The sequence below is a fragment of the Pezoporus flaviventris genome, unplaced genomic scaffold (genome assembly GCF_033815535.1).
Source record: "Pezoporus flaviventris isolate CSIRO_AGI_PZ_B2104156 unplaced genomic scaffold, CSIRO_AGI_Pfla_v1 ptg000050l, whole genome shotgun sequence".
Classification (NCBI taxonomy): Eukaryota; Metazoa; Chordata; class Aves; order Psittaciformes; family Psittacidae; genus Pezoporus; species Pezoporus flaviventris.
This window is the reverse complement of record NW_026892598.1, coordinates 565,152-592,352: the sequence shown is the minus strand read 5'-3', so window position 1 is coordinate 592,352 and position 27,201 is coordinate 565,152. Positions and strand designations below refer to the sequence as shown.

The window sequence follows — 27,201 nt, the reverse complement described above, 5'->3', positions numbered from 1 at the left end:
TATTTTTATAGGCAATAAACTATCTGTCAGTCTAACAGCAATAGCAGACTGTCAAGGGCTGAGAAAACTGTAGCTGGGAACTGTGACAGTTCATAAAAGGAACATCTTGTATTAAACAGTTTCATCTACAGAACTTTCTCTAGTGGAAGCACAAGCAAAACAAGTGTCACCCACGAAGCTTCTAATTTACCCTAGCTACTAACAGAAACATTAAAATGCAGTCTTTAGTGCATTTTGAGGGTGTAAATCTTAACTAGCATGCATGGGAAATTTTAGAATACATACCAGGATAGCTGTGCATTAGGACAGGAGAGACTGCACGGTAGGCTGGATGGCTGGGATCGTACATCTGTGGATAAGGATAAGCATGCAAGTACTGGATATACGACTGATGCTGACTCATTGGTGAGGAAACTGCTACTCTAGCACCCCGAGAGTCCTTCCAATTTACAGGAGTCTTACGATCATCGTTTTTTATCTTGCTCTCATCCACTGATTGAGAATCAGAACGCTTGACCTCTTTAGGCTCCTCTTTAATGCTTGCTAATGAGACAGGAAGGTTAGGTAGGGAACTTTCTTTGTTAGGTGTTTTTCTAGGGCTTTCTTCTTTTAACTTTTTCTCACGATCAAGTTCTTCAGATTTTTGCTGATCAAGGTATTTGGGCTGATAGACATAATGATGCCATGTTCGTGAATCTGGATCCTAATATGGAGGAGAAAAAGCAATTTTGTTCTGAATTTAGATGTTGCAATAAGATCATTATCGATATTTCCCCTACTTCAGCTAATATTTTTTAATAAGCTGTTTTAATAACATATCCCTGTTACGTACAGGAAAGTTTTCCTTGCTAGAGAGTGCCTTGAGCTCAAAGCCAAAAAAACGTTCCAGTGAAGGAGCAAGAGAAGAGTAACAAAATTTAATTAAATTGCTTCATTTTATATCCCTTTTCATGTCTTTAACTACATATAAATACATACACAATGTACCAAAGTTCCGAGATCACACTATTCATAGAACATTGTAATTAAATCCTACAGAGAGATTTTCCCACTAGAGAGAAAAAAATACCTGTGAACAACAAAAATAAAGCTGGCTAATGATATGCCAAAGCACTTAGATTACCTGAAACAATGACCCTAAAAAACTGATATAGCTGGAAAGATGCTAACGCGGCCTCTGATATTAAAAACATTCAGGAATCAGTGGAAGTCATATATTAAGGCAGACTTCTTCAGCTGACAGTCTTATTCCAAGTTTGTAAAATTACACATGGGTAAGTTTTTACAGGATCAGGACCAAATGGTTTAAAGAACATGTACAGGGTATCATATTTTTGCATAATATATTACATAGACTAGTTTATAAACACGTTCTAGAATTAAGTAGGTGAGTTCTGTTACAAGACTACATCAAATCAGTACTGAGCTATAACTGGAAGACTTTTTTTTTTTCTAATACATAATATGCAAGAGCTAATTGTAAACACTGTCTCTGATTTATGGCATATGCAACAGAAACGTAAGCACAAAACTGGACACTTGGGCAGTCTGGTTCAAATACCCATTTGAATCAGCAGAAATCTTCTCCTACTTGAGGCTGTACCATCCCATCTCCTTTACATGTCCCTAAGGTGAAGTCTGGGATGTACTGTACACTGGAACATGCAAGTATCAAGCACTGAGGCTCAGGTTCAGAGCATGAAGGTGGTTGCATTGCCTCAAATGAAGGCAATGTGACATCTAGGAAAGCCAGCATGAAGCCACTGGATGAAATTCTGGTGCCACTGAAGTCAATGGCAAAACTATCACTTGCTTCAGTGGACAGAGGATTTCATCCATTATGTAGGTCTGTAGGGGCTTGAGGTTGGTTTAGGAGAGATGGGGAACTTAACTGCTTCAAAAAGGTCACCTTGGGTTAAGATAAAGAGCTGAGCTTCAAGCCAACTCTTCATAGAACGTGTTCACCCATCTTTGGTAAATGCCAACTGTTTTTTTTAACAAAAAAAAAAAAAAAACCACTTCAAAACATCTTTCAAATCTACTTTAACTCCCCTCACAATGAAAGCCGCTTATTTTGCTTGAAATTTCACATTTCTGAACTAAGCAAACTGCTTTACAATTTACATCTAAAAGAGATATCTAATTCCATTTTATTCATGCACGTAATTTAATATAGTCTATTCAGGTCTTCAGCCTGGGTTCTTTTACCACCTTGCTAGATTTTTTTTTTTCTTTTCAAACAGCTCAACTGAAAGGTCTGTTGGTCTATTCAGAGACTGCAGTACTATGAAAAAAGGATGGTGGAGCTTTTTTGGCAGCAAAGGTAGAAGAACATAGCAGATTCAGGAACAAAACCTCCACTTAAGGATGAATCAAGACACTCTTGTTGACTTTCCTGTAATCTCACCTGTTTAAATCTTGTAGTTGGATCTACTCCCGTTTGCTTCATGGAGTCCATAACAGATTTCATCTCCACAGCCTCCTTTATAAGCTGGTGGTTTTCCATTTGTTTGGCTTTGAAGCTGTCAGCCTGAAGCTGCTGCTGGTGATTGGAAAGGATCTGTGATTTGCTTGTCTCCTCACCTTTACTAGGAACTGATGAACCTATTTTAGTGTTATTTTTGCTGGACTCCAGATTTGAAGGGGGCTTTGAAATAGTGGCAGATGGAATATTCTTCTGCTTGTTGTCATCCTTCCCAATCTCCTTCAAGGGGGGGTCATTCTTTCTTTCACAGTCCCTCCCAGTTTGTGCCATTTTCTGTTCTGCGAGTCTCTGGTCCTCATAGTATTTTTCATACTGCTGCCTGTAAGCAGGGTTAGAGGCCATTAAGGACTTTTGGTCCATATAGAGCCCATAGGCATACTGTCCATAGTAAAGTGACTGAGCAAGTGCAGGGTGTCTTTGAGTTATCACTGACTGATGTTGTGGCTGCAAATTAGAGGAAGTGCTTTCACTTTTCTTGGCATCTGACACTTCTGCCTTCTCTTTCTTTTCAGCCTCTTCCTCAGCCTCTTTTTTGATCTTCAGTCCCTGTGGGGTACTGCTGCTCCCAGCTGCTGGGGCACTGACCTGTCCAGAGTGCAGGTAACTTGGGGAATAATAAGGATCATAGCCATGGTAATAGGGAGAATGGGACTCTTTTGCTTGAGCCGATTGTGCTGTGGTTGAAGAATGTCCTTTTACAACACCATCCTTATTAGAAATAATATCCAACGGAGAGCTGGCCTTTGACCTCATGCCCTCTGACCTGCTGTCAGAGCCACCATCATCAGCTGCATCAGAAATATCTGAGTAAGCGGGGCTGCTCGTTTTAGTGGCTGTGCTTTCTGCACCATTTTGTGTCAACACATGCAGTGACGCCATGGCAGACTGTCCATTCACCAAAGTGCTGCATTCCATCCTGGAGGCACTCCCTATGGAAGGGCTGGGTGCATTGTCTGTGAAGGTGTAAACCTTATCAGCTTCAGCCTTGATACTTGCCATCCTGCTCTCCTGAGACTCTGACAGTCCATTAGCTAGCACTTCATTCTTGTTGAGATGGTCCTTTAAAAAATGTCCAGATAAGTCTTTCCCAGACCCTTTTGAATCTTCCAGCTTTCCCAGCTTAGAATCCATCTTGGGGCTTCCCATCTCTTTGCTTTCTTTGTCCTTCAGCTTTCGCTTCTCCTTTTTCTTTTTGTCTTTGAGTGATGTGAGAGCTGGGTTCACAGTGCTTGGCTCTCCCATAATTGTGGGCTTTGGTTGAATAGGCTTTAGTGGAGGGCTCTTTGGTGTAGCCTGAACAATAGTAGTTGTTAGAGAGGGCAGTCCCGGTATTGTCCCTGTGGTTGTGGTTGTAAAGGCTGTAGTAGGTATAGCTATTAACTGGGGAGGAGTCGGTGCTGGTGCTGGAGCAATGGGCCTGGCTGTTTTCAGTTTGGAAAGGTTTTTATCCACTTTGCAATTGTTTGCTTTCTTGCCTTTATCACCCAAACTCTTCTTGTCAATGAACCCTTCAGCCTCCAGTTTCGGCATTTCGGTTTGCAAGCTGCCATCAACTACTGAGCAATTATCCAGTGTGGTTGCCATATTAGAAATTACCGGAAGGCTGTTCAATTCACTGTTGAGACCTTTCTTTTTGCCAGAATTCTTGCCAGTTTTGGAACTGATAACTGAAGCAAGGCTGTTGCTGGTCAGTTCCCTTTTTCCCCTGGGGGTCCCTGGGGTAGTGATGGAGGAAGGAGATGTTGGTGCTTTCAGTGGATCAAAGCCTGGCAAATTTGTGCTTGGTTCACTGCATTCAAGGGCCACATTAGTCAGTGCTTCCTCGCAGTCTGAAATTTTGTCTTCACTGTCAGGCTCAAACTCCAGTTTGTTTTCTGGGTCTAAATGTGCATGAGCCTGATGGTATCGTAGTCCATTAATGTGCTTGTACTTTTTGTTGCAGTTGGGGTGAGGACAGTCAATCAGCATGGGAGAAGAGCAGCCTTGGTCCAATAAAGTAGTCTCAGGTTTCCCCTGTGGGGTGGTGGGAGTGCTTCTAGAGTTAGTACGAACACGTTTTCCAGATTTATTGTCCTCAGAACTGGAGTTCAAATCTAGCTCCATTGGAGGCTTAGTTTTCCTCTTACTGGTGGCTGAGGGGCTGGCTTTGACTTCATCCATGGCGCAGTTTGGGGGTGTCCTGCGCCCAGTTGAGTTAAGGCTGCCCCTCCTGCCCTTCCCATTGGCACCACCTCGGTTCTTATTCTGAAGTCCTCTGGACTCTGCAAAACTGGCCTCGTTGCCAGGTACAGCTGCAGCAGACCTTGCGCGCTTCCCCCTGCCTCGCCCTCCACGCATCTCTAGGTCACTTGTTGGCGACTCACAGAACCTGAATGAACAAGAGCAGATTTTATCAGCTGTGGAATGAATAAATACCAAAACAACACCACTTCCCACAACAGAATATTTGTACTTGTTAAAGGGAAGATATCCTTCTGCCAAACTAAAATGTTACAGTCTCAATGGGAAAGTAGTTTAAAAAGAACAAAAATGGTAAGAAGAAGACCACCTAATCAGAACAATGGAAAGAGAATTTTTCCAAGCTTACTGAAATGCATTTTTAAATTAACTGCCCTCTGACTCATTCCCATGCATTTCCCCTTCCCTCGCAAAAACACAAACCAAAAAAAACAAAAACCAAACCAAACTTCCACCCCGCATTTCAATGTAGGCAAGGGGCAACTGGTTCAAACTTAAACATGGAAAGTTCAGGATAGATATAAGGAAGGTCTTTACTGTGAGAGTGGTGAGGCACTGGAACAGGCTGCCCAGAGAAGCCATAAATGTTCTGTCCCTGGCAGTTCAAGGCCAGGTTGGACAGAGTCTTGGGTGACATGGTGTGAGGTGACCCTGCCCATTGCAGGAGGGTTGGAACTAGATGATCCTAAGGTCCTTTCCAACCCTATTCTATGATTCTAATTACTCCTTTCACTGGTGCATGTTGCTAATTACAAGCAGTTGTTTTTTATTAATCTCTGTGCAGTGTCTTGACACAAACTGAGGGTTAAAATACAGCCAAGAAAAAAGAGAGACCCAGAACAATCTCCCACCTAGGAGGGGCCCAGTCGTGCTTTGTACAGTCCAGCAGTGTTCCCACGTAAGTCTTGTTCCTCCATGTAACATTTACCACCAGGACACCTGCCAGCAGAAGTAAAACAAAGTATCACAGTCAGACCAGTAATTGGGGTAGGCTTTTTTGTTTGGTCTTTTTTCATTTTTTCTTCCCCACAAAGCGAGAGCTTTTTTCTCATTTGCTTTCAAACACTGTGGTCTATATTCTGCCTTTTTTTCTGGTTTCAGTTACCTCAAGTTAAAAACCACAGGAAAGACAGCAAATGTCAAGTAACAAGGAGAATGTGTGTGCGTGTGTGTGTGTAAGATAGTGTGCCTGTGTGACTGTGTGTGTAATCAAGATACAGCTGACAGAAGGAAATGGGTTTTGCCATGTCCTGCTGTAAAACAGCAACACTCACCTCTTAATTTTGCCATTATTGAACATAACTGCTCTCGTTTGGCAGCCAGCCAGCATAAACTAAGCACCAGCTACAGTGTTTAAATCAGTAGGTGACTGAGAAGAATCTGCTTTGAACAGTATGATAATGACGCTTCTATCTATTTGAAAGTGCATGTAGCCAAATACACAAATATACACATGTACGCACTGCAGGCTGTGTTCAGCAGATTTAGATGGAAATGTGTATTATTTGCTTTGTTTCTTCTTCTGTGGAAAGCAAGGGTACTACTCATGAAACAGCCACCACACAGTAAATCTAACTGGAACTGCAATACAGTTACATAGAAAGAGGGATCCTTTAAACAAATACACTGTAAGTTAATTGTTTTTCCACTTGTGACTGTTATTAAATCTAAATTCATCTGTCCACCTACAGAAGACCTTGAATTTTGGTTTATTAGAGTTATACATATAAAATGTGTGCATGATAAGAATATCATATGTAACAATAAAATACACGTGGGGATGCCATTCAAATGTTTTCAGGTTGCCATCAAACACTTCTTCACATATTTTTCATAGGGTTTATGGACTAGATGGCATAATCACCCCTTTAATGCTTTCACTTCTACAGATAAACATAAGGTAGTATTACTGAACCTGCCATCTCATTAGAACACACACTGAAATCACAGAATCATAGAATGGTTAGGGTTGGAAAGGACCTCAAGATCATCTAGTTCTAACCCCCCCCACCATGGGCTAAACACATGAAGAAAACATGTTTCACTTAGCAAAGACAAGCACTGTGCAAAACGTTTCCAGTTCATGAGAGGAGTGAAGACACTACCTCACGGCTACTAGCCTCGTGACTTGATTTTCCCCCATGCTTTCCTTGTTGAAACTGTAGCATTTCTACAGCAGATATAATAATGGCGTGGTGCCAGAATGTTTCCATCCCGTCTTTTCGCTTTAACTTACCAGGGCCATTCCTAATTACCCACTAAAGCGATTCCCCCGTCTGCCACAGAAAGGTAAACATGCAACCAGCCACTGATTTCCTCAGGGGGTTTTTAACAGCGGGGGAGTATTTGTATTGTTAGTGGAGGTACCGGGGAAGAAGGGATTTCCTTGAAAACGCTCTGCAGCAAATTTGAAAATGACTCCCCATATGGTTATACTGCCGTTACGATAAGGCGACTGGAATTCCGTGTGCTGGGGCGAACTGGTTTGAAGGGTGAACGGCAATCAGCTCCCACAGCCAGGCATCGAACACCTGGAAGGATCACGGTTAAATAGCTATGCCTTATTTTTATGACCTACTCAGCTTGGCAGCCTAGAAAACAAAACAAACACGTTTTACTCTCACCCCTTCGACAGAGACCTCCACCGGAAAGACCGGGGGCAGGCGCTGGAGACGGCCCGCTAAAGGAGCCCAACTCCGCTCCCACCACCGCTGAGAAGCCCTCTCGCCCCTAACCCCGCCGGGCTCTTCGGCCCCCGCCGCCATAGGCCCGCGCAGCTCCGGCTGCTGATTGGCAGGCCATGCGCTGCGATGTCGTTGCCGCCAGCCCATTGGTGGCCGAGAGGCGAACTGGGGATGGGACGGGCCCTGCCGCGGAGCCGAGCCGAGCCGAGCCGAGCCAAGCCAAGCCAAGCCAAGCCAAGCCAAGCCAGACTGGCGCAGGGCACGGCAGCGCTGGAGGCGCTCTCTGCCGCCTCCCGGGCCCGGACGGTGCCTGCGGGGTGTTGGGCGTCCGGCCGCCGGCACTGCAGGTTCGGCAAAACCGTTCCTGGTCTGGGAGGGGAGAGGTCAGGCCCGGTACAGCAGATGCCGTGCCGCATCCTCCGAGTGACGGCACGTCTGGAAACCGCTACACCCGCTCTGAAGTGCGGGACTGACCCCGTGGAAGAGCGCACGGCGGGGAGTTGGGTTTCTCGCAACAAGCAGCTCCAGGCTTTGTTCCCACCTGCCGCTCCACACCAGAGGAGAAGGGAAAAGGTTACCAATTTCTCTGGTAACCTTGATGCGTTTCTTCCACCTAACAGCTTGTCAGCTGACTCCATAACTCTCCGAGTGAAAACCACGGGTATTTCCCATCACTAAATTCTGTGACACAATGTACCCACCACCTCCCGGCACCAGCACCATTGCTCCCTCCTGTCCATTTACACACTGTTGGTCCAATCTCCTCCTCAATGTACAAACGAAGGAGGGCTCTCTGGCTTCCCTATGAGTATTAACTCTGCCATTCATTTTTCCTCAGCCAGTTCACCTTTTATCTTCCCTGTTAAAAGTGTAATTAGGGTTCTTTTAGGTTTGAAGTTCTTTCTTTTAGCTCAGGGTGGATTCCTAAATAAAATTCCATCTTCCTTAGTATTTGTAGGCTTGTCTATCTATCTACTTTAGTTATTTATTCATTTAGATAACAAGCCTAGGGATAGTCTGTTACCTATTAATAGAGGGCAGAAGGTAGAAGGTGTAGAGTACATAAAATAATAATAACCCCTGAAATCAATACGTATTTCAGCAATTCTTAGAAGACATTCAAATGACCTTCCAGCCTAAGAAAGTCAATACTTCAAAAGCAAACACAAGTAAGTTCCTCCCTTAAAGGCAGTAACATTTAGTATCTCATTAAGTTTGTTAGCCTTAGCAAAGGACACACTATGCAATTAGGAGGGAAGATTAATCTCCATGCTGTGTTACAGTAACTGGCAAGGAATAAATTTCATTTCACAGAATCATAGAATAGTTAGGGTTGGAAAGGACCTTATGATCATCAAGTTCCAACCCCCCTGCTATGGGCACGGACACCTCACACTAAACCATATCACCCAAGGCTTCCTCCAACCTGGTCTTGAACGCTGCCAGGGATGGAGCATTCACAACCTCCCTGGGCAACCTATTCCAGTGTCTCACCACCCTAACAGGAAAGAATTTCCTCCTTATATCCAATCTAAACGTCCCCTGTTTAAGTTTGAACCCGTTACCCCTTGTCCTGTCACTACAGTCTCCAATGAAGAGTCCCTCTCCAGCATCCCTATAGGCCCCCTTCAGATACTGGAAGGCTGCTATGAGGTCTCCACGCAGCCTTCTCTTCTCCAGGCTGAACAGCCCCAACTTTCTCAGCCTGTCTTCATATGGGAGGTGCTCCAGCCCCCTGATCATCCTCGTGGCCCTCCTCTGGACTTGTTCCAACAGTTCTATGTCCTTTTTATGTTGAGGACACCAGAACTGCACACAATACTCCAGGTGAGGTCTCACCTCATTTCCCTAATGAACAGCTTACACTCAGCCACTGGTAAGATGGCACGAACGGCCAGCAAAGGTAGCTCATTTAATCTTATACAATTATCACAGATATGGGTTAAAAAAATGTATGTAGCATGGGAGGTAAAACTGACCCCTAAGGAAACATGCAACTGGAGGCTTATTAGACCACAGCACTGGAAAATTAAAATGCAGATGAGAAATCCACACTATATATCAGGCCCCAGTTTTTTAAAATACTGGCTTTAGAAAACAAACATATTCAAATTCCAAAATAAGTGGACATTACACAATTAATCAGACTGGAAAGCCTGACTCAGTGTTTACAGCATAGGCTGCTTTTGTGTTCAGCTCACAGCAACTGCTACAAAATTCTGCCTTAGTTCAAGTCGATTAATTACCCAGAAAACTCAAAAGACAGTTATCTGAACGGGTGAATGGATATGCCTTCATTTTTGTAAAAGTTGTCGCTGCTGCTGTTCTTAGCAGAGAATCTGCTCAAAAGCATCAGCAAAATTCTGGAAAAAGCAGATCTGCCCATAGTCTTTCTGAACACTTCTGTAACTGAGTTGTTGAAGAATATTTAAATGATTTTCCAAAACCGGGAATCATTTGCTTGCTTTTCAGTCACTAAACATAACTTATGTTTAAAAATCCACATAAGTCACTTGGAGTCCCACTTGCTCTAAATTCCTATTTGTTTAACAGCTCTGCGTACTGCCTTTACTATTCTGAGTATAATTTTAAGACAAATCTTGCTGATGCCAGGGGAAGATCTACCAAAGTATATTGTGTTTTGTAGTAACTTTTATAAAATTACCTCTTAAAAAGTTTAATATGACAAGTTCTTACAGCAATATTCCTGTGGCATAGAAGCTCTTCAAGGATCAGATGCAATTCTCAGTATTGAAAAAGCATCACATCATCACTTGGTGTAATGTCACAGCAAAATCAATTCCTCATATCTTTATAATCATTAGATTCACAATTTGTTTGCAAACCTAATTCCATTTGCCTTTTGTCACAGCCTTGCCAAGTACAAATAATAGAGACATGCCCGCGATAGCAAAACCACAGTAAGTCTGTCATCAGTGAGTACACCACCACTACAGATTAAACACACTTCATTCTGCATCTGGCATACCAGAATTTTTAATCCCACATATATCTGTTTGACATCATTGTTCTTACAGCAACTAAAGTGTATGAAGTGCAAGATGACAATATGTAATTTTAGGATTATCTCAAGCTTTTTCACTGCTATTGGTTTAGTAAAAGCAATGTAACTCATTTGGCTCACAATATCCACATCATCATCAATCCCAGATCCACATAAACACCTGCAGCTCATCCAGCCTGTAAAAAACACTGAACAATGTTTATATTAGACTTGAAATGCAAATAGCTTATTTCTCCCTGATTGCTTCCATCAAGAAAGTAATCTAAAATTAACAGTAAACATTCTACCTATAAAGTTTAGTCTTCTACACTGAATACTTATCTCCTAGACATACAATTTATGTGCTACTTTAATCACCCTCTCTGTCTGGCACAGCACAAGAACTTAACTGTATGTACAGCAGGTGCACATGTAACAAGACATCAAGATCAGCAAGCCTGAGAATATAATGACTGTCAGGTGGCCTGGAAATAAATGCAAGACTATGAGGTGGGTTTTTTTATTTTGCTGGGTTTTTTTCTTTGAGAGCCCTACTGCTGTGCTAAATGTTTGAAAAGTCACTTTAACCACATCCTGTAATAAAATCATCTGGAGCTCAGACCTGCAATTAGTCATGCTGGACACTGCACTTCATCTGAACAAATACTGTATATAGCAATGAAGTTGAGAAGCTTGGATAGCATTAAGGAAAAGCACCATAATGAAACAGTGTTGGTAGAGTCATAAACCCTTGAGAATTTTAGCTGTGGTGTTAATTTGATACTTTATGAAAGCATAGTAAGCTTAAAGGTTAAAGGGCTGATAGGCTAAAACCTGCTGTTTGAGGTAATTTTGCCCTGTTGGTGGCTAAAGCAGGTTGGGATTGCTTTAACCGCATAAACGACAGCAGGCTCTTCGACAGAATAATAAACTTAGTTCATATACATGTGATTTTCCAAAGAGTTCTAAGTAATGCTAAATTTAATGGATACTTTATTCAAATGGCATACCCTTTTTGTTCTTCTTCATTATGAAGTCATCAGTACAGTGTATTTAGAGTACCAGCCACCATCCTTGCTTGAAAAATCTGATATCTTACACCTTCAGTGATACACAAACAAAACATAACATTCCTGGACTTGCACTACATATTCTCATCTGCATTCAGGCAAGAAGCAGCAATTAGTATCGCTTAAAGCCAGGCAGCTGGAGACACCTTTTTTGTCCCACTCAATAATAACTGCAATATATTTTTTTAATCTAGAGATTTATCTCAGAGCATATAGAAGAATAAAGACTGAAATAACTGAAGGCCTGTTCCCCTAGAAGCCCCTTAGAAGTGCTTAATAAAAAACAAAACAAAAAACAAAAAAAACCCACACAGCCACTTCCATCACTGTAGTGTCTCCTGCAGCCTTTGTTCTGAAGCCTGATAAGCTGTATTGATTTGGGAAAATCATTCAGCTTCTTGGAAAACTAGACTCTAGCTTATTCACCACCATCTATTTTGCTCTCATGAAGACAGCTGGTCAATATTCAGTGGAACAGTTAGCTGAAAGAAGCTCTGGTTTCTTTTATTTCTCTTGCCTCCCTAGTAACATTATGCTTTTCCAGCTTTAGTGTAAAACAAAACAGCACATTAGGAAGACTTGTTCCTGAGGGTGAGCTGAAATGGTAGTGCCTCTGGACAAAGCTGTGACTGAAATGATAAAGGCAGGCTGGCTCTGGAAAACAGGGCAGCTTCTAATCAAAGAGCTTATGTCCCTTATCAGTCATAATAATAATGTCACTATAATTTTTTCAGTGTAATTTTTTTCACTGTCTAAAGACAGTCTGCCTAGCAGATAACCAGTAAGCAAGACCTAGATACAAATGGAGAGCTGAAAGAAAAACAAATGGTCCTAATCAAATACAAGGCTAAATATCACATTCATTAATAGAGCAATAAAAGACTCAATGAAAACTGGGTAATACCCCAGAAAGTACATCAGATTGGGTCCCAAACAGCTTGTAGGTTTATCCACAACTTTAGTTCTACTAAAATATGAGCTACTTAGAATGGTGATTTTGAAAACTATGAGGCCACAGTGACCAACATAATTTTCTTCTGTCAGATTTATATCAAAGTGATTAGATTTTGGCAGGAATACGGAAACTTTTGGATAAATTGCTGTTACACCTCTTGAATGTCAGACCACATGTTTGCAGTGTTTACCGGAAAATGTGCAGTCAACGTTATTATAAACTAACCATAGGTTTCTAACCTCCGGAGTACAACTAAAGATTTGTTTTTGTACAAACCTTACCTTTTCTGCTACTGCTAAACCCAGGACATTTGGCCAGAGTAACTGAACCATTTCACTGTTCTATTGAAGCTCAAGAATAAAACAATCTTACTTTATTTCAGCTGACACTAAAAATGCAGGTTGAAAATAACATCTGTGTGTTCTGTTTCAGAAATATTTTGTTTTAAGCAGATTTTTTTCTCTTCTACTTCAGTAATCATAACTGTGATTCATATAGCCTGACACTGAAAAATGTCGCATAGTCTCAATTTTAGAAGAAGGAAATGCTGTTCTGTAATCTCCTTAATTTTCCACTTGCTTCTCAGGAAGTGTTATTTCAGCTTCTGTATTCCTGTCCTGTGGAACACATAGACACTATTCTGCCTTCCACTACAGTGGAAGAAAAAGAAGACTCACAATCCACTGCCTCTCCTTGTACTCTAGGACCATATGTCACTTGAGATAAGCAACCGAACATAGTGCGTTTCAACTTGTCTGTCACATTCACTTCCTGCAGTTCATATTAATTATAGGATCTCTTCAGCTAGTATTTCTCTCCCAAACTCTTTCTCCCTTAAAAGCAAGTAAATGGCAAAGGAAAACAAGACTGGAGTGTAGGGAAAGGTAATATTGCTTAAATACAAGAACTAAGAGAAAAAAAAGGGAAAAGAAAACCATTATTTTTCACCCTGACAAGCATTTAGGAGTTCCTTTAATACTTATCTGCCTCATTTCTATTCATCTCTAAACACCAGACCACAGAAATACTGTTTTCATCAGCAAACTGTTGAGAAACAGCTTCAGAAATAGAGAAGCTGGTATATATTTATGTGTGCATGCATGTGTATCTATTAAAAAAAAATAAAAAAAAAAAAAAAAAGGAAAGAAAAGAAAAGAAACAACTTAAGGAACGCATGCATTTTTGGTTATTATGACATCTCAGTAGAAGCTTGCGTCCCAGCTCTGAACTCTGCCACTCCAGGAAAAACTCAGAGAGTAAAAGCCAAGCAAATAACAGATGACAAAATGCACCTATAAACCTTCAGGTGTCTTTGGTGATTAGTTCCCCAGTGCTCTGCATCATGATAAAGAGCTGCCAGGTGCAAATCGTGGTGCAATTATTTATCAAGCAGCAGAGCAGCTAATGAAACATAAAGGAATGAAGACAGAAGAGGGATAATTCGTGGAAAAGAAACAGCATGGATAAAGAAACAATTCCAAGCTGAAACCATGAAAATGCTTCCAAATCTGTACACTGCAGATACCAGAATTGCAGTCGAGCCAGGCAGACAATTCTGTTCAACCTCAAAGAGCTGCTGCTGATCCATGTACCTCACTGGTTTGAGAAGCAGAGCCTCTTATAAATTATGATGCTTTATTTAAAGTCAAAGCATTTATTTGCTTTTGTACCAAATTTGGATCCTTTTCATCTCTAGCTACCAGGTCCAAGACAGAACACACTCCTGTAGCTCTGCTGGCAGCCAGCTGTGGCCTCAGTAAATCATAAAGCCTCCTAACAAGCCATTCTTTACACAGGCCAACTGCAGTTACTAGACATGGTAACTACTCTATTATTCCACTCACTGGAATTTAAAATAGCAATTTAAAGCAGTGGCTGAAAACACTGAAATCTACTGAACTGAATTTACATCTCTGCATTAAGCTTCCTTTATTACATAAAGACTTCATTGTTCTCAGCCTCAGAAAAAGGTAAGTAAACACCTGAGACAGAGACATCAAAGACACGGGGGAGGAGAAAAAGCCCTAGCATTTGGGATTCTTTTACAGAACTCCCTCAGGCTTTCTTACTACAGCTAATAGGAGACAAGTGCATCTTCTTACTTTGTTGAGTTTGTGGGACTTGCAAGGACACATCTTCTATGTTTGTGAAGGTAATAAAGATTAATTAATAAAGATCTTAATACAGTAATACCCCACTATAAAACATCACAGTAAAATAAAAAGCTGAAAGTGGTGTACAGTCAAGCATGGGATCTACATTAGAGCACTGTGAATACTGTAACTGCAAATAAGGAACCAATTCAGTACAGTATGGTGAGGCCCACCATTCCACTTCTTCCTCCATCTAAGAAAATCAGACCAAGGACCTTACACATACTGAGGCTCTTCTTATAAAACTTCATTTCATATTTGGAGTTACCTTATTGTAAGGTCTTTTGTTGGTATAGTTAGCAGATTAAAAACAAAACTGTGCTTGAAAGTCCAACTTCTAGATTTGAAAACCACAAAACAAATCCTATGCATTGCCAAGGTTAAATGCTACATAATTTTTACAGTTCTCATCAAACAAACTATTTTTTTTTTTCCTTAAAAGAATAGTAGATAGTGCTGTCCTTCCTGTTACAAAATTCTTCTAATTTTGTGAGGGAAAAGATGCCCAGAACGTTTTTACAAGTATTTCAGTAACACACTTAAGATACCAGTTGTTTTGTAAACAAGCCTAATGAACTGTGACTAATAGTTCTCCTTGAGTAGAAGAAAGGTAAAACAGCTTTTGTTAGCATCTACTGAAGCAAAGCGGTCATTTTCCTGGGACAGAACAAAAGTGAACTATCAACTAACCAACTTCAATAGGTGTCAGTTCTGCAGAGCCCATTCACTGTGATTTTCTATCTTCTGTTTTAAATTCTCTCCCAAGTGGTTAAACTAGTGTCCTGGGTTCAGCAGTAGCAGTCATTTTTAAATCCTTCTTAGTAGCTGGTGCAGTGCTGTGTTTTTGACTTTCAGCCTGGGAACAGCGCTGATAACACCGATGATTTTAGTTGCTGCTCAGTAATGTTTACGCTGACCAAGGACTTTGTGAGTCTCATGCTCTGCCAGGGAGGAGGGGAAGCCAGGAGGAAGCAGAGGCAGGACACCTGACCCAAACTAACCAAAGAGGTATGGAATACCACAGCATGTCATGCCCACTATATAAACTGGGGCAGTTACTTAGAAGGGTTAGATCGCTGCTCAGGTCAGGCTGGGTATTGGTCAGCAGGTGGTGAGCCATGTATTCTTTTCCCTTGTTATTTCCCTTATCATTGTTATTACTGGTGGTAGCAGCAGTGGTTTTGTGTTATACCTTAGTTACTGGACTGTTCTTATCTCAACCTGTGGGAGTTACATTCTTTCGATTCTTCTCCCCATCCCTCCGGGAACCACGGGAAGGAAGGGAGGGAGTGAGAGAGCAGTTATGTGGTTCTGAGTTAATGATTGGGCTTAAACCACAACAACTAGTAAAATATCTAGTTAACCAGCTGGCTTATTGCAGCTGTTCATGAATACTGATGCAATGCCCACTAGCAATCAGTACACTTTCTGGTAGGCTTCACTTCTGCCAGGAACTGGTTGGACTATTTTCTTGTAAGCCTTTTTTTTGCAGGCTGTCTTAATTTCTCCACTAAGAAGAGCCTGGCTCATTGTTTCTGACTGCTGTGATCTGTGCTGCTGCTACAGCTTCTCTTGGCTTTTTCATGCACTAGAGCTGATCAACTTTTGACCCTCATGGGTTTAGAAACAAAACTATTTAGGCTCTTGAGGACAAACCACTGTTGCATAAAATGTAAATAAAATCTCCGGGTTCTAGGAATCCTAATACAATCAATTAAAATTCTCTACATTTCTCTTGGCAGTGAAACATCACTCAAAGGATCATTATAGGTATGCTCTCCCCCATTAAAGTACAACCAGCATGATGACAGAAACACATTTCTGTATTTTAGGGTACTATTTTCCCATGTCACTAAAAGACAAAAAAAAAAAAAACCACCACAAACAACAAAACAACAACAAAACCAAAGAGGCTGGACTTTCAGATATGATTTAATTCTTTCCTTGGTCAGACAAACAATACAAAGATAAAGCTTGCTTTACTCCAGAATCTACACACAAATTTCTGCATAAACTGCTGACTGCACTTTGGCCTCACCTAAAACGTTGGCCCCTGAGGCTGATAAGCTCTGACCCCAGGTGGTACATCGAGCCCCCCTCAAAAGAGGCAGGAACATTATTGCTTTGCGCTGAGGACAACAGCCTGAAAGCCAATTAATCAAGCTCCCTGACAGCTTCTACAGCCCCCTCACATTAGGCCTAAGTTAAACTTCACGGCTCCTATTGTTCACATTATTCTCTTTTTCTCTTCTCTGATGAAGTTAGAGCAAGTCCAAAGCTTCAATGAGAAAGAATGGCTGTTAGGAGCAGCTCAGAGTTTATTGACTCTGAGCCGCACAACAATGGCCCCAAAGCCTTTTCCGTGAAAGTAACATATTCCTACTTGCTAATAATAATTGGCAACAAAGATCAGCCCCATGACACATACTTACGTGAAAGAAAGGTGTAACATTGAAACAGCTATACTCATCATCTTTACATTTCCTAAGATAATTTTATGGACACCAGGAATGATAACCTTTCAGTCTCACAGAACTGGCATAGAAATATTGGTATTTGGTATGGAACAAATGTTCCATAACATAACTTGTGTATTAGAAAACTAGTGACCAAAACAGACATGATCAGAAATATCCCTTGTGAAATCACGCTAATGCTAACTGCAGACAAACAGGTACATTCTTTAGTCACTCTATAGTATTTCAAGATCAATACCACGTTGTGGTCAAAATGGAAAAACACTTTCAGAACTAATCATGATGTCATTATTTTTCCCTAGCACTCTCCTTAGGTCTGAAGAGCATTTAACTGGGACTCCTACATGTCTGACATGGAAGAATACTGACTTGTCTTTGAAAACATTCACTGTTAGTTACTACTATTATTTTTAAACAACTGTGAAACATTTCAGTTGCATCTTAGTACCACCAACAGGTCATTTACAGAGTCATAAGGTATTGTCATCAAAGGTGCATAAACCTTTTTTTTTTTTTTTTGGTGTGTAAGAATTTCAATATTGCCTAAAGTCTTCCATTTCTTTTTTTCCTATTTATCAAAGTTAAAACTGGAAAGAAAAACAAACAAAAACCAACCAGAAAGCATTTTTTAAGGAGGTTTCAGTGATATGAATGGAACTTGTGATCAACTAGCAGAAACCAACTGGAGTAACTCCAGATATCAGTTTCCCTGGATATTGAAGAAACAGAATGAAAAGAGTGGCTCTTTTCCATTTTCTTTTATTTAATTATTTATTTATTTATTTTAATAACTGAGCAGTAGTCTTAGACCATTGTAACTTCAGCTTTTAGGAAAGGATAATCACATTTTAACTTACAGAATAGAAACTGATAGCCATAAGTGAATACTTTTTTACTGTCATAGAGGGTGACACGGTACTTTCAGTTGAACTGCTTCATCCACATATTTTTAGTGCACCAATTTCATGATTGGACTGAACTGGTAAGAGATTCAGAGAGCTTTCTGGGAAGGTGCTGGCAGAAAGCACATCAGCTTCCTTCTGCTAAATCCCCTGATACAGCAGCTTGCCATTTCAGCTGTCTTTCAGTCCTATGTGGCTTTTCATACAAAACCAGAAGAGATCAAGTGCAGACTAAAAACTTGTTTCAAATGAAGGCTACCCCTCCCTCCCTGGCTTTCAGCTGAAAGCATATTTACACCCAGAATGAGAAGAACTTGTAATTTGTAGCCCATCAAATAGCTTATTATCGGATTCTGCTGAAGTTTCAGAGTTATTTAGGTGGACACCTGAATAAACAGAACAGTAAGTACTGGTAGTGCTGAAGTGGCATAATAAAAATTAAAAACACAACAGGGTTTTCAGTTTATTTCTGTAGATCAGTCACGGTATTAGTTACTCAAGTGTTTATCCCTATAAACAGTCTCTTCTTTAATTTCTTAAGAATAAGAACAATGCATCATTAAATTTCTTGTCTGCATGGGGACATAAAACCTGTCTGAAACTGGCAAAGCAGTTTGAAAAGGTACATGCTGCAGCATCCTGGACTGAACATTTGAGGTGTACAAGGATTCCCATTTACAGTCCTGTCAATTAGCTCTCACAGGCACTTCATTAAGCCTGAGCTGCTTTTTTTTTTTTTAAAGGGAAATAAATGTAATGCTATTCTTGTCAGCTTACAAAGCTGAGAAGTAATGCTGCTATATTTAAACAAATGCTGTTTTTCATGGGTGCTCTGTAGGATGAATGACATCTGATTTAGAAAAAAAGACAAGTGATTTTGCTGAGCTTTCCAAAATCAACACCCATTTTAGCTGAACAAAACAAGAGGCTGCAGAAGCACATTTGTCTCTCTAATGATGTATATTCACTAAGTACAGCCCATAACCCAGCTACTCAACAGCAGCTTTAGACAGCTACCCTCACCTACAGATCCTTGCAATTCAATAAACAGTCATAACCAACAAATCTTAAACCAACAGCATGGCAGTAGTTAACTCTTTGAGACTCCAGGCCCAAAAGAGAAATTTGTCATTGCTTAAATAAATTTTACAGATATAATAGATAAGGGCAATAAAGAAAACAGGGCTTTTATAAAACAAAATTGACAGAGCAGAAAGCTGTTCCTCTAGACTGTGAGCATGCGCGCTTGGCTTATGTGTACTGAGGCAAAATAGACAATGAATGTTAGGAAGCATGAAATGGCAGCCTTCTTTGCTTTTTAGGGAACGTAAATTTTATTCACAGAACGTAAATCTCAAAGTCATGGTTTTCAATCTGCATATGTGATCACACAAAATTGATTTCAAGGAGATTTGGAAGTATTTAACTCATTGCTCAAAGATGCAAATCCCATCTTGTACAATCATTATTGTAAAAATAGGGAAAGAGGGTGATGTTTCAAGGGCTCTGCCTGTACATTTTCATTTTTCTGATAGTCACAGCTCATTAAGCTTCCATTTTGAATACGCACCTGTCTGTATTGAAGCACCCAAATAAAGCTGCGTATGTTCCATATGTTTTAGAGCAGCTTAAAACTCTTAATGAATAATACAGCTTAAATGAAAGACATTCTTGAATATGTTTGCCACAATGTAAATGCACCCATGCTTATGTTCTTTCCTAAGTGAGCAGGAAAACATCATTCGAATCCTTCAGTATAAACATGGCAGCAGCCCTAATATGAATGTAGTGCTGAAAAGTTTCTGGAATTGTATATAAACATTTCTAGACTTTGGCACATACGCTGCATCTCACAGTGGTTTTCTTGTAATTTCTTGTAATCTTTCTTGATACTTCACTGCTTATCACAAAACCAGATCAGGTAGAAAAACTGTTGTTGTTAAATTAAGAAATTCCAAACCACAGATTCTTAAGCATGCAGTGTCAAGTTAATACATGATAGTATTAAAAATATCCCTGAAGTTCTGGCTTTCAGAAACTGCTTTTTCTAACAGAAAACAGATCTGTTCTTGAACACAGATGAGCTTCCCCCATGTCAGTAAACACAAACTGACTCTGTTTAAAACACAGAGGAAACTGGTTAATTTCTATCTCAATAAAATTTATGAAGCAATAAAAATTTTGTAGTACAAGCTGTGTGGTTTGTTTTACTTGCTTGTCACATGAATTAATGAGGAAAATTCTTCCCTTCATTTTGTTACACCAACTTGTGCTGGGGAGGGCATCATACATTGACCAAAAGCCCCAAGAGCCTAATTTGATTTCTACTCCTCACCCACAGCTCCTTTGAAAGTTTGCCAAGGAACATTTTTACTTTCCATCTTTGTGATGATAGTGATTGTGAACAGGATCCCTGCTACACTGTGAACTGTGCTTTGTAATATGCTGTAACTGAGGAGGGGATAAAAAAAAAAAGCAATGGTATGTCTCAACTTGGGTAACTGTTACCCGATCATACCAGTATAACACTTAATCCTCTATCTATGATACTGAAAATGACAGCTAATTTAAAATTTTGCAACCTTTAATAGGAGCAAAAGGGAGGGAGGATGAAATGTACTGAATGTCTGAAAATATATGCCTGCAACAAGCAAGAAGATAATAGACTGATAGAGATTTTATGCATAATATTTACTCAGATTAAGTATAGCCCTTCCCTGCATGTTTTATTGTCATTTACGTTCTCTCTGACCACATGAAGCAAGCTGCTTCTGACAGGCCACAAAAGCAAGGCTTCTGGGAGTGTTTTGTTCTTTCTCTTCAAATCCTCCAAAGCATTAATTTCCTGACCTCTCTCCTCTACTATGATAATCTTTCTCAGAACAACTTCGCTCAGACAGTAGCTAAGCCACTACAGCTAATGGTTTCTATCAGGAAGGAAGCAAGTGAAATGATTCCACCATTATACTAGGCGGAACAATCTACATACCTCACATGGACCTCCCCTTTTTGTGAAGTACCAGCACGATGTATCAAACCCCTCTAAAATCTAGCTCCGTCAGCCCTAAAGTAAATGTTGCACCATTTAGCCAATGCATTTTTTTGCTATACCCCTGCAAATTGTGGAGGTTCACCAGGCTGGATGTTCACATTTGCCGCAGAAAATATACGGACTCAGTCAGAGATCAGTATGATCAGACAAAAGCCATTTATTGCAAAGCCTTAATGCCTTATATACTATTGCTTACATGCACTTACAGTGATTTGGCATATTATGATTGGATACATGTCTTGAAGACCCTTAGCTACTAACATATAATCGGTTAAGCACAGGTGTGAGAACTTGACGTCGAAAGCTTGCCAACAGTCCCCAGTTCTCATAACTCAGTGAATTCCAGCTTCTTCTTATCTTGCTTGCTTAAGCTTCCTCAGGCCTCTCATGGCCTTGCTGTATCTTTCGGGATTATTCAGAGTTCATGTACCAATTATCCATTCTCCCGTGAGAACACTGTCTCCACACACACTCCTGTAGGCTGGGAGACAACTGCAAGGAAAGACTGCTCCCTTGCTCTGGGTCCTCCATGCTATTTGTATAATAGTTGTCATCTTTTAACTCACCTACCTGTTTTACAAAAAGGAGTTGGTGTTTCAGGACACAGTATCATATGAAGATGACCATCTGAAACCATGAAAGTAAGTAGCAAAAATAATACTGTATTTTTCTCTCCCTTAAGCTTTCTGTGCAATATTCAACAGCAGATTAAGGATGCTTAGAGGGAAGGATGGAGTAGAATTCCACAGAATCAGAGCATTTCATCAGGAAAAGAAAGCAGCACTGACAGAAGGGTGCCAATGGTGAAAAGATCAGACCTCCGTATGTATCCACTCATGGGTTCCTTTGATGGACTACATCCCTGAGCAGCAGAAAACCAAATGCAGTAACAACAGATGTCAAAACAAGAAGTTTGTAACACTTCAAGAAGGTGTGAAAGGAATGACAGTTGGCTGCCTTTCTCAACTCTTTGGCAGAAGCCTCTCTTCTTACCCAGAAGGCAGCAGAGGCTGTGGCACTTCTTCCTCACAGTTTCATTGTGTTCAGAGGTTCTACCAATGATCTTTGGGTATTTCAGTCACCTATTTACTTGTATGACAGAGGCTGGATTTCTTTCTCATGGACCCTCTTCTGTGACATAGACAGAAAAGAGTACTCGACATCACAATAAGACCATACCTTTGTTTTAACTGTTAAAAGACAGAAGATCATGGGGGTCCTTCTGCTTCTTATGCGAACTGAACAGAGGCAGGACTTTTGTCTGTTGGCAAGAGGATGTTTCCTCCCAGAAGACCTTTCCTAATCTGGTTTAAAAGCTTCTGCAAATGTCTTTTAGAGAAAGAAATGATGAAATGACCTATGAAAACTCCACAGAAGGGGGTCATCTTGCTTTTGAAACAAAGAACACCAGCAGAGATTTGAGTACTGAAGATTTGATAACAGCAACTGATATTTTCTTAACAAAGATCTGAAAACACCTAAAATGGCTAAAGAGTATTTAAAAAAGAGAGTAAACTAGGTTTTTAATAAATACCATGGAAGGCATTTGTAGAGGCTACATCTACTGTCCTTCTTTTAGAGATTCTAGACATGACTGTAATGTAGTTGCAAGCCAGTTCTTCACTGGCAAACGTTCATGGTTAGATAATCAAATGAGTACAGACTGTTCTCTGACAAAATTGTATGGCTGACCAACTGAGAAATTCATATGAAATCTCTAGACTTCATAAAACTTCCAGAGTGCAAGGGAAGACTGCAAAAGAACCCAACTGCATGATGAATCAAAGAGAACACTGTTCGCAAAGCTCACTATTACTCTTCCTCTGTCACATAAGAGTCAGCTATAGGAAAAACAACACAGAACTAAGAAAATAGTAAATACTATTACTAATAGATGGTAGGAAATAATGAGGAAAGAGCGAGAAAGTGGAAAGACTAAGAGTGAAATTCTGTCTCTTTATGGCTGGCTGCCAACTGTCTTAAAGATGCCATAAATAAAATATACCTGGCTGTACCTTTGAGACCTTGAAGAGATTTTTCTTTTCTCTTCAAGCCAAACTCAGCATAAAACCGATACTCCACAATGAAACAAACAAAAATGCTAATGCATCTTTACTGCTGGAAAAATATTTCATTGAAAATAGTCTGAAAAACTGAAGGAGAAGGGCAGTATATCTTTATTAGTCTCCAAACTGTAACCAACAGCCGTCCTCACAGAAGAAAGATTAGTGTTATTTATGTGCCTCACTGAGACTCAATGGTATTCTTGGACCTTAAAATGCTGTACTATGTTTATAACACTGCCCTCCTTCATTCCTCATAAGATAGCTTTGAAAGATTACATTTCAAAAAAGCAAGGTTACTGGAGAAGCATCCTTCAAAATGACGAGATACTTACTAGCTAGGGATTGGTGTGAAAATCTAAAACTTAAGCCAAGCACAGGGGTAACTTTCCAGCAAATAGTACCTGAATACCCTCTTTTTTTTCTTCAGCTGCATAGATTCAGCAGTTGGTATCTTCATTACTAGGCTGTCCATAAGAGTTGTTCTCTGCTCTGTATTTGGTTCCCATGAGTCCTTGATTAATAGCAGTCTGCTATAATTTATATATAGCCCTGATTTAGGTAGCACGATTTTCTTTTTACTGCAATTTTAGAATATTTCACTAATACTATTCAACTAATTTTAAATCTAAAAAAAATAAAAAATAAAGGTGACACACTGTGTCCTAATTTCCTACAAAATTCCTGTGTGAGAAGTAGAAAAACCAATCAAATTAATTATGAACTATCCTGCTTTTAGAAGCACTGAACTATGGACCTAGGAGGACCTCAAGTAGCTGTCCGGTTCACCCACCTACTTCTGAAGCAGGGCCTATCCTAAAAGATGTTTGCATAGTTTCCTCAAACGGAAGACTTCACAAGCTGCTAGACAACCTACTTCACAGCCTCATTATCCTTGCCGTTAGAAACACTTTTCTAATGTTTCACTTGAGTCTCTCTTGCCACAATTTCAGATCATTATTTCCTGCCCTTTCTGCCATGGTCACAAAGACAGACCAACTTGTGATAAACAAGATCTCGTGACTTGATGCCCTCCCCAAAACAACTCCCCCCCCCCCAAAAAAAAAAAAACACACCAACTTCTCAACTAATTAGTTAATTTCAGTATTGTGATATATTTTCTAACCAATGCTCTGAGTTATTTTCTAATCTAGACTGACCTTCTTCAGTCAAGCACTGGGTTTAAATATTGCTGGGGGCAACACAGAAACTTACTAAATCCTGTGACTAGGAACATAATGCTATTTACTAGTCTATTTCCACCTAATCTGTATTTCCTGCATAAACGCACTGTGGCTGACCCGGACTTTGTCATAAACACCTTATACTACAGCAGTAGTTAAGTATTACATGTTTTTCAAAAAGTATTTCAAGGAATGGGTGTGGAGGGTAGATTTTTAAGGACCAAAGAGGAAAAAAGACTGTTGCACTGCTTTTGGGGTTTTTTTGCACCACTTACAATAAAAACCTCTTGTGAGGTCTTCTAAAACAACAATTCAGCAGAAAGTGAATGATGAAGCCACTGGCCACTGAGTCAGCCCCTATAAGCTTTTTTTTTTTTTTTCCCCTTTCCAGAAAGGCAGCTTTCAGTGAATCCATTTTAAATGTTTTCTCACCCCCCTCTCTATTTATTCTTATATAAAAACTTTCCCTCACAGCCCTTTCTCTGTGGAAATTTCGTAACCATAGTTTCTGTGTCCTGCTGAGACTTGATATGTACAGCTGTATTATACCTGCTATTAAGCTGCTGATAGCAGTGTTTCTGTTGCAATTTATGAGAAATGTCAGTTAAGGCTGAGAGTATTGTACACACTCTATTTTCCCAGCTGGATACCTTCGTGAACAGAAAGAAAGCATGAATACAGATGCACCATATGTTTGGGGGAGGGTAGGAAAGAGACTGCAGGAAAAGAAGACTGCAGGTTAGATGTGATGTTGGGTGGTCTAAAGCTGGTGGAAAATGAACATGTGAATGGGAATATACCTCTAACATTATCAGAAAACACCACAAGTTCTTTATGCAGTCCTTGGTGCTACATCACCAATACAAAGGCCCTGCTGTAGATTCCTCAGTTGCCTCTCTCCCTTATGCATACAAACTGAATTGTTGCATTTTGAAAACTGACAAATTCATCTGTTTGTTTCTCTGACCCCGGTCTGCAGGCTGTTGTTTAATATCTGGCACAAAGGCATTTTACTCCTGAATACAGATTAGCCACTTTAGCAGTAATTATACCAGTGGGTCTTAGGGGTTTCCACCCACCCGGTAGAAATAAGACCAAGTCACCAATCACAGGAAGTGCAGTCATGTCTCATCATGCTCTTCAACAGCAGTTTACTTAACTTCAGTTTTAGTGGTATCATACAGCAGTACATTTGTTCATAAAAGCATTTTAGCCTCTCCTGGGTAACAAGGATAGCAATTTCCATGTTTTTTCTTCACATTTGACAGTTGAATGCAGTAGACTTTACAACAGATGAACTGTTCAGCAAGGAGAGAATAGGATTTAAAGAAAAATATTGGCTCTGTCTCTTAAAAACATCATGGGATCATAATTTTTTCTACACCAGAAAGTGTTGAAGATTACAACAGAAAGTATTCACCAAAGATTACTACTCTTTAAGCACTGCCTCCCTACAGAGCAGAGTTTCATGGCCATGACCTTCTCTGCAGAGTACTGTACTGAACAGAAAGTTTGCAGGTAAATAGTGTAACAAATCCCGTAATTTATGTCTACTTCACAGTCCACACTGTACAGAAATATTCACCTGTCAGCAAGGAACTATGTCAGATATAAAAGTCGCTAGAAGAGACAGATTATTACAGCAGCACAATCATTCACTATGAAACATATGTTGATCAAATAGTGTATGCACCTTCCCCTGAGTTATCAACTCTTGTCACTAGTAACTAGCTTCCAAATTTGCAATTAATCTTTGTCATTCTCCAAATCACCTCCTCCATTAGAAGCATGCAACTGAAAATAATGAAAGTCCCAAACCTACTAAAGATAAAATGCTCACAGTCAATCTGAGGATAGAGTCAATTACCATTTAAATAACAACAGGAAACTCTTTGAAGGAATTGCCTTTTGATCTCGGAGATTCAAATGCTGAACAGTGAGAATCTGAGTTCTTTAAATTTCCAGGAAAAAAGCTGCAAAAAAAGAACTATGACCCAGACTGTCAATTACATGTTTAAATCCCTAGAATTTTTACTGTTAAACATAGCTCTCTTGGCATGTAATTAGTGGTGATGTCATTATCAATACCACAGTTAATAAATGATTAAGTAACTCTTTTCTTGCAGATCATTCTGGTGTGGAGGTGCAGGGAGTATCAGGACGTGAAGGGGAGAGAGACCAAGGGTGCAACATGAGTTGTATTTTTCTTTTTTCCCTTGTGGAATGTTAAATTTAGGATTTCCTAGTTTTGATCAACTCACACATAGCTGTTAGTACAGATTTTTCAGATTTGAATGCTTTGTTAATTTCAAACACAGAACAGTGTAAGGTCAAATGGCATTAAAAAACTCATTTGGATAGAATCATGAACCCTGTGCCTTCTGAGTGGCAAAGGCAAACAGTGAAACAGTACTGAACTGCAGTTCAAATTCCTGTCATTTTTTAATCCTTTCTCTGGAGAGCTGTGAAGGAATGATGCTTTGAAAAGTGCTTTAGCCTTTGACAGCCTATGGAGTTTGCTGATGTCACACTTCCTAATTGGCACAACACAGGGTCTGCTACAACATTTGTTTTACAAGCGCACATTTCACAGGAAACCAGCGATTAATTTCCCAAAGATTTACAGGCATACATTTCCAAAAAGGGAAAAATAAAACTGCTACATATCCATACAAATCAAAATTTACAGAATCATGGCAGCCAGCCAGCAAAACTACTCCAGGTCTGCTTTCCCATCTGCTTGGCCCGTTAACTGAAAGAAAATAAAATCAAATTGCTCCTTCTGCAACTAATTCTCTGAAGAACTCCCTCAAAAACAACTTCCATGACACGATTTTAATAATGCAGAATGCCTTACAATAATCAGTAAACCTCCTAGCCCTGTGCAGACACACAAAAATGGGTATTGAGCCAAGAACAGTCCCTCCTCCCCCA

General features: G+C 40.1%; 1 protein-coding gene across 6 annotated transcripts in view; it reads right to left on the bottom strand.

Moving 5' to 3' along the window:
• The window catches only part of ZNF608 (zinc finger protein 608), a 91,663-nt gene that overhangs the window by 5,205 nt on the left and 59,257 nt on the right, over positions 1 to 27,201 (bottom strand). For 4 of the 6 annotated variants that reach the window (XM_061468658.1, XM_061468655.1, XM_061468657.1 and 1 more), the window contains exons 4-6: positions 5,575 to 5,662; positions 2,408 to 4,853; positions 286 to 703 (exon numbers count right to left, since the gene is read on the bottom strand). In XM_061468658.1, the coding sequence (XP_061324642.1) occupies positions 286 to 703; positions 2,408 to 4,853; positions 5,575 to 5,662 (2,952 nt within the window). The remainder of the gene's footprint in view (positions 1 to 285; positions 704 to 2,407; positions 4,854 to 5,574; positions 5,663 to 27,201) is intronic. The other 2 variants (XM_061468660.1, XM_061468659.1) reach the window with 1 other exon arrangement.